Below are 10,000 nucleotides of genomic sequence, written 5' to 3' on the forward strand. Positions count from 1 at the left end.
TGACCTGTTAGTGACCCCTGCTCTACACCTCTCTCTAGATTGACCTGTTGGTGACCCCTGCTCTACACCTCTCTCTAGATTGACCTGTTGGTGACCCCTGCTCTACAGCCCTCTCTAGATTGACCTGTTGGTGACCCCTGCTCTACACCTCTCTCTAGATTGACCTGTTAGTGACCCCTGCTCTACACCTCTCTCTAGATTGACCTGTTGGTGACCCCTGCTCTACACCTCTCTCTAGATTGACCTGTTGGTGACCCCTGCTCTACACCTCTCTCTAGATTGACCTGTTGGTGACCCCTGCTCTACACCTCTCTCTAGATTGACCTGTTGGTGACCCCTGCTCTACACCTCTCTCTAGATTGACCTGTTGGTGACCCCTGCTCTACACCTCTCTCTAGATTGACCTGTTGGTGACCCCTGCTCTACAGCCCTCTCTAGATTGACCTGTTGGTGACCCCTGCTCTACACCTCTCTCTAGATTGACCTGTTGGTGACCCCTGCTCTACACCTCTCTCTAGATTGACCTGTTGGTGACCCCTGCTCTACACCTCTCTCTAGATTGACCTGTTGGTGACCCCTGCTCTACACCTCTCTCTAGATTGACCTGTTGGTGACCCCTGCTCTACACCTCTCTCTAGATTGACCTGTTGGTGACCCCTGCTCTACACCTCTCTCTAGATTGACCTGTTGGTGACCCCTGCTCTACAGCCCTCTCTAGATTGACCTGTTGGTGACCCCTGATCTACACCTCTCTCTAGATTGACCTGTTGGTGACCCCTGCTCTACACCTCTCTCTTTTGACCTGTTGTTGACCCCTTCTAACTCTCTCTTCCCTGTTGGTGACCCCTGCTCTACACCTCTCTCTAGATTGACCTGTTGGTGACCCCTGCTCTACAGCCCTCTCTAGATTGACCTGTTGGTGACCCCTGCTCTACAGCCCTCTCTAGATTGACCTGTTGGTGACCCCTGATCTACACCTCTCTCTAGATTGACCTGTTGGTGACCCCTGCTCCCTCTCTAGATTGACCTGTTGGTGACCCCTGCTCTACACCTCTCTCTAGATTGACCTGTTGGTGACCCCTGCTCTACACCTCTCTCTAGATTGACCTGTTGGTGACCCCTGCTCTACAGCCCTCTCTAGATTGACCTGTTCACTGACCCCTTTCAATACCTCTCTCTAGATTGACCTGTTAATACCCCTCTCTCACTCTCTCTTTGACCTGTTGGTGACCCCTGCTCTATTTCAGATACCTGTTGGTGACCCCTGCTTCACCTATCTCTCTAGATTGACCTGTTAGTGACCCCTGCTCTTTCAATATCTCTCTAGATTGACCTGTTGGTGACTCTTGCTTTCACTATCTCTCTAGATTGACCTGTTGGTGACCCCTGCTCTACACCTCTCTCTTTCAGATTGACCTGTTCACCCCTCTCTTTCAATATCTCTAGATTGACCTGTTGGTGACCCCTGATCTCACCTCTCTCAGATTGACCTGTTGGTGACCCCTGCTCTATATCTCTCTCTTTCAGATATCTGTTGTTGACCCCTGCTCTACACCTCTCTCTAGATTGACCTGTTGGTGACCCCTGCTCTACACTCTCTCTAGATTGACCTATCCCCTCTCTACAGCCCTCTCTAGATTGACCTGTTTGACCCCTCTCTACAGCCCTCTCTAGATTGACCTGTTTGACCCCTATCTACACCTCTCTCTATCTGACCTGTTTGACCCCTCTCCCTCTCTAGATTGACCTATCTGACCCCTTTCTACACCTCTCTCTAGATTGACCTATTGCTGACCCCTTTCTACACTCTCTCTTTCAATATTGACCTGTTTCACCCCTGACTTGTTGGTAAACTATTTTCTCCCCCTTCTTTTCTTTATTTCTAACTTCACTATCCCTCTGTTTTCAATATCACTTCAATTTTGTCGTGATCTCTTCACTTTATGCTGAAATCTACAACATCCCTTTCAGAGATCTCACACTCTTTCACACACATCACACACTTTCACACATCACTTTTTCAATATCTCACACACCTCACACACACATCTCTTCACACATCTCTCTCACACACACTCACTTTCACACATTCTCTCTATTCTCTATATATCTCTCTTTCACTATCTCTCTATTTCACTATCTTACCATTTCAGTATCTCTCTCTTTCAATATCTCTATTTCAATATCTCTCTCTTTCAATATCTCTCTTTCACTCTCTCTATTTCAATATCTCTCTCTATTTCAATATCTCTATTTCAATATCTCTCTCTTTCAATATCTCTCTTTCACTCTCTCTATTTCAATATCTCTCTCTATTTCAATATCTCTATTTCAATATCTCTCTCTTTCAATATCTCTCTTTCACTCTCTCTATTTCAATATCTCTCTCTATTTCAATATCTCTCTCTGTCAATATCTCTCTCTTTTCAATATCTCTCTTTCAATATCTCTTTTCACTCTCTCTATTTCAATATCTCTATTTCACCATCTCTCTTTTCAATGTCTCTCTCTTTCACTCTCTCTATTTCAATGTCTCTCTCTTTCACTCTCTCTATTTCAATATCTCTCTCTATTTCAATATCTCTCTCTATTTCAATATCTCTCTCTGTCAATATCTCTCTCTATTTCAATATCTCTCTCTTTCAATATCTCTCTTTCACTCTCTCTATTTCAATATCTCTATTTCAATATCTCTCTCTTTCAATGTCTCTCTCTTTCACTCTCTCTATTTCAATATCTCTCTCTATTTCAATATCTCTCTCTCTATACCTTTCTATCTCACTATATCTCTATCTCTCCTCTGTATAGAGTATGAATCAGTTACTAGTAGAGCTGGGTATTACCAGAGACCTCACCATATTATCACCATACTATATTACCACCATACCATATTACCACCATACCATATTACCACCATACTGAGACCATACCATATTACCACCATACCATATTACCACCATACCATATTACCACCATACTATATTACCACCATACTGAGACCATACCATATTACCACCATACTGAGACCATACCATATTACCACCATACCATATTACCACCATACTATATTACCACCATACTGAGACCATACCATATTACCACCATACTAGACCATACCATATTACCACCATACCATATTACCACCATACCATATTACCACCATACTGAGACCATACCATATTACCACCATACCATATTACCACCATACCATATTATCACCATACCATATTACCACCATACTGAGACCATACCATATTACCACCATACCATATTACCACCATACTGAGACCATACCATATTACCACCATACTGAGACCATACCATATTACCACCATACCATATTACCACCATACCATATTACCACCATACTGAGACCATACCATATTATCACCATACCATATTACCACCATACCATATTACCACCATACCATATAACCACCATACCATATTACCACCATACCATATTACCACCATACCATATTACCACCATACTATATTACCACCATACCATATTATCACCATACCATATTACCACCATACCATATTACCACCATACTATATTACCACCATACTATATTACCACCATACCATATTACCACCATACTGAGAGACCATACCATATTACCACCATACCATATTACCACCATACCATATTACCACCATACTGAGAGACCATACCATATTACCACCATACTGAGAGACCATACCATATTATCACCATACCATATTATCACCATACCATATTATCACCATACCATATTACCACCATACCATATTACCACCATACTGAGAGACATCACCATACTATATTATCACCATACCATATTACCACCATACCATATTACCACCATACTGAGAGACATCACCATACCATATTACCACCATACCATATTATAACCATACCATATTACCACCATACTGAGACCTCAACATACCATATTATCACCATACTATATTATCACCATACTGAGAGACCATACCATATTACCACCATACTATATTACCACCATACCATATTATCACCATACCATATTATCACCATACCATATTATCACCATACTGAGAGACCATACCATATTACCACCATACTGAGAGACCATACCATATTATCACCATACCATATTACCACCATACTGAGAGACCATACCATATTATCACCATACCATATTACCACCATACTGAGAGACCATACCATATTATAACCATACCATATTACCACCATACTGAGACCTCAACATACCATATTATCACCATACTATATTATCACCATACTATATTACCACCATACCATATTATCACCATACCATATTATCACCATACCATATTATCACCATACTGAGAGACCATACCATATTATCACCATACTGAGAGACCATACCATATTACCACCATACTGAGAGACCATACCATATTACCACCATACTGAGAGACCATCACCATATTATCACCATACCATATTACCACCATACCATATTACCACCATACCATATTATCACCATACCATATTATCACCATACCATATTATCACCATACCATATTATCACCATACCATATTACCACCATACCATATTATCACCATACCATATTACCACCATACCATATTATCACCATACCATATTACCACCATACTGAGAGACCATACCATATTATAACCATACCATATTACCACCATACTGAGACCTCACATACCATATTATCACCATACCATATTACCACCATACCATATTACCACCATACCATATTATCACCATACCATATTATCACCATACCATATTATCACCATACCATATTATCACCATACCATATTACCACCATACCATATTATCACCATACCATATTATCACCATACCATATTATCACCATACCATATTATCACCATACTGAGAGACCATACCATATTACCACCATACTGAGACCATCACCATACCATATTATCACCATACTATATTATCACCATACTATATTACCACCATACCATATTATCACCATACCATATTATCACCATACCATATTATCACCATACCATATTATCACCATACCATATTATCACCATACTGAGAGACCATACCATATTACCACCATACTGAGAGACCATACCATATTATCACCATACTGAGAGACCATCACCATATTACCACCATACTGAGAGACCATACCATATTACCACCATACTGAGAGACCATACCATATTATCACCATACCATATTACCACCATACCATATTACCACCATACCATATTATCACCATACCATATTATCACCATACCATATTACCACCATACCATATTATCACCATACCATATTACCAACATACCATATTATCACCATACTGAGAGACCATACCATATTATCACCATACCATATTACCACCATACCATATTATCACCATACCATATTATCACCATACCATATTATCACCATACCATATTACCACCATACCATATTACCACCATACCATATTATCACCATACTGAGAGACCATACCATATTATCACCATACCACCATACCATATTATCACCATACCACCATACCATATTATCACCATACCATATTATCACCATACTGAGAGACCATACCATATTACCACCATACCATATTATCACCATACCATATTACCACCATACCATATTATCACCATACAATATTACCACCATACTGAGAGACATCACCATACCATATTACCACCATACCATATTACCACCATACTGAGACCATACCATATTACCACCATACCATATTACCACCATACCATATTACCACCATACCATATTACCACCATACCATATTACCACCATACCATATTACCACCATACCATATTACCACCATACCATATTATCACCATACCATATTATCACCATACCATATTACCACCATACCATATTATCACCATACCATATTATCACCATACCATATTACCACCATACCATATTACCACCATACTGAGAGACCATATACCATATTACCACCATACCATATTACCACCATACCATATTACCACCATACTGAGAGACCACCATACCATATTACCACCATACTGAGAGACCATACCATATTATCACCATACTATATTATCACCATACCATATTACCACCATACCATATTACCACCATACCATATTACCACCATACTGAGAGACATCACCATACTATATTATCACCATACCATATTACCACCATACCATATTATCACCATACTGAGAGACATCACCATACCATATTACCACCATACCATATTATCACCATACCATATTATCACCATACTGAGACCTCAACATACCATATTATCACCATACTATATTATCACCATACTGAGAGACCATACCATATTATCACCATACTATATTACCACCATACCATATTATCACCATACCATATTATCACCATACCATATTATCACCATACTGAGAGACCATACCATATTACCACCATACTGAGAGACCATACCATATTATCACCATACCATATTACCACCATACTGAGAGACCATACCATATTATCACCATACCATATTACCACCATACTGAGAGACATATTATAACCATACCATATTACCACCATACTGAGACCTCAACATACCATATTATCACCATACCATATTATCACCATACTATATTACCACCATACCATATTATCACCATACCATATTATCACCATACCATATTATCACCATACTGAGAGACACATACCATATTATCACCATACTGAGAGACCATACCATATTACCACCATACCATATTATCACCATACTGAGAGACCATACCATATTATCACCATACCATATTACCACCATACCATATTACCACCATACCATATTATCACCATACCATATTATCACCATACCATATTATCACCATACCATATTATCACCATACCATATTACCACCATACCATATTATCACCATACCATATTACCACCATACCATATTATCACCATACCATATTACCACCATACTGAGAGACCATACCATATTATAACCATACCATATTACCACCATACTGAGACCTCAACATACCATATTATCACCATACCATATTACCACCATACCATATTACCACCATACCATATTATCCATACCATATTATCACCATACCATATTATCACCATACCATATTATCACCATACCATATTACCACCATACCATATTATCACCATACCATATTATCACCATACCATATTATCACCATACCATATTATCACCATACTGAGAGACCATACCATATTACCACCATACTGAGACCTCACCATACCATATTATCACCATACTATATTATCACCATACTATATTACCACCATACCATATTATCACCATACCATATTATCACCATACCATATTATCACCATACCATATTATCACCATACCATATTATCACCATACTGAGAGACCATACCATATTACCACCATACTGAGAGACCATACCATATTATCACCATACTGAGAGACCATACCATATTACACCATACTAGAGACCATACCATATTACCACCATACTGAGAGACCATACCATATTATCACCATACCATATTACCACCATACCATATTACCACCATACCATATTATCACCATACCATATTATCACCATACCATATTACCACCATACCATATTATCACCATACCATATTACCACCATACCATATTATCACCATACTGAGAGACCATACCATATTATCACCATACCATATTACCACCATACCATATTATCACCATACCATATTATCACCATACCATATTATCACCATACCATATTACCACCATACCATATTACCACCATACCATATTATCACCATACTGAGAGACCATCACCATACCATCACCATACCACCATACCATATTACCACCATACCATATTATCACCATACCATATTATCACCATACTGAGAGACCATACCATATTACCACCATACCATATTATCACCATACCATATTACCACCATACCATATTATCACCATACCATATTACCACCATACTGAGAGACATCACCATACCATATTATCACCATACTGAGAGACCATACCATATTATCACCATACCATATTATCACCATACTATTAGAGACATCACCATACCATATTACCACCATACTGAGAGACATCACCATACCATATTATCACCATACTGAGAGACCATACCATATTATCACCATACCATATTACCACCATACCATATTACCACCATACCATATTATCACCATCACCATACCATATTACCACCATACCATATTATCACCATACCATATTATCACCATACCATATTACCACCATACCATATTATCACCATACCATATTATCACCATACCATATTACCACCATACTATTATCACCATACCATATTATCACCATACCATATTACCACCATACCATATTACCACCATACTGAGAGACCATACCATATTATCACCATACCATATTACCACCATACTGAGAGACCTCACCATACTGAGAGACCTCACCATACCATATTATCACCATACTGAGAGACCTCACTATACCATATTATCACCATACCATATTACCACCATACCATATTATCACTATACCATATTATCACTATACCATATTAAACCATACCATATTACCACCATACCATATTATCACCATACCATATTATCACCATACCATATTAACCATACCATATTACCACCATACCACATTATCACCATACCATATTACCACCATACCATAATGAATTACCAGGAACCTCACCATACCACATTATCACCAGGGACCTCACCATACCACATTATCACCAAACGATATTTGGAAACAATATGGAGAACAAACTATGAAGTTAAAATACTTTAATTCTGGAGGAGATGTAACTATCGCCCCTTTAATTCTGGAGCAGATGTAACTATCGCCCCTTTAATTCTGGAGCAGATGTAACTATCGCCCCTTTAATTCTGGAGCAGATGTAACTATCGCCCCTTTAATTCTGGAGCAGATGTAACTATCGCCCCTTTAATTCTGGAGCAGATGTAACTATCACCCCTTTAATTCTGGAGCAGATGTAACTATCGAGCAGATGTAACCCCCCCTTTAATTCTGGAGCAGATGTAACTATCGCCCCTTCTTCACTATCGATCTGGAGCAGATGTAACTATCGATCTCCCCCTTTAATTCTGGAGCAGATCTTCACTATCGATCCCCCCTCTCTTCTGGAGCAGATGTAACTATCGATCCCCCCTCTCTTCACTATCGATCCCCCCTCTCTTCACTATCGACCCCCCCTCTCTTCACTATCGATCCCCCCTCTCTTCACTATCGATCCCCCCCCTCTCTTCACTATCGATCCCCCCCTCTCTTCACTATCGATCCCCCCTCTCTTCACTATCGATCCCCCCTCTCTTCACTATCGATCCCCCCTCTCTTCACTATCGATCCCCCTCTCTTCACTATCGATCCCCCCTCTCTTCACTATCGATCCCCCCTCTCTTCACTATCGATCCCCCCTCTCTTCACTATCGATCCCCCCCCCTCTTCACTATCGATCCCCCTCTCTTCACTATCGATCCCCCCCTCTCTTCACTATCGATCCCCCTCTCTTCACTATCGATCCCCCTCTCTTCACTATCGATCCCCCCCCCCTCTCTTCACTATCGATCCCCCACCCCCCTCTCTTCACTATCGATCCCCCCACCCCTGCACCTTCACCAGTAACTAGGTTGTCCTTCCAGGTTTTGAGGGTCAATTCCAAATCCATTGGAATCTATTGAAGATAATTGGCATTTGACTTTCAGTCTACTTCCTTGAATTGAAATGGTATTGACCCCACCGTGTGTGTGCGTGTGTGTGTGCGTGTGTGTGTGTGTGTGTGTGTGCGTGTGTGTGTGTGTGTGTGTGTGTGTGTGTGTGTGTGTGTGTGTGTGTGTGTGTGTGTGTGTGTGTGTGTGTGTGTGTGTGTGTGTGTGTGTGTGTCCGTAGGATCTGTCGCAGGAAGCAGTGTCCAGGATGTTGTCAGAGATTACCGTCCCAGAGTACAGGCCAGCAGAGAAGGTGGGGAT

The 10,000-nt window shown here is 40.1% G+C and overlaps 1 protein-coding gene across 1 annotated transcript in view; it reads left to right on the top strand.

Moving 5' to 3' along the window:
* The window catches only part of uba6 (ubiquitin like modifier activating enzyme 6), a 55,441-nt gene that overhangs the window by 36,512 nt on the left and 8,929 nt on the right, over positions 1-10,000 (top strand). Inside the window, exons 26-27 of the mRNA XM_046335782.1 lie at positions 1,912-1,976; positions 9,919-9,992. Coding sequence (XP_046191738.1) covers positions 1,912-1,976; positions 9,919-9,992 — 139 coding nt within the window. The remainder of the gene's footprint in view (positions 1-1,911; positions 1,977-9,918; positions 9,993-10,000) is intronic.

Source organism: Oncorhynchus gorbuscha, unplaced genomic scaffold (assembly GCF_021184085.1).
Source record: "Oncorhynchus gorbuscha isolate QuinsamMale2020 ecotype Even-year unplaced genomic scaffold, OgorEven_v1.0 Un_scaffold_854, whole genome shotgun sequence".
NCBI classification, from domain to species: domain Eukaryota; kingdom Metazoa; phylum Chordata; class Actinopteri; order Salmoniformes; family Salmonidae; genus Oncorhynchus; species Oncorhynchus gorbuscha.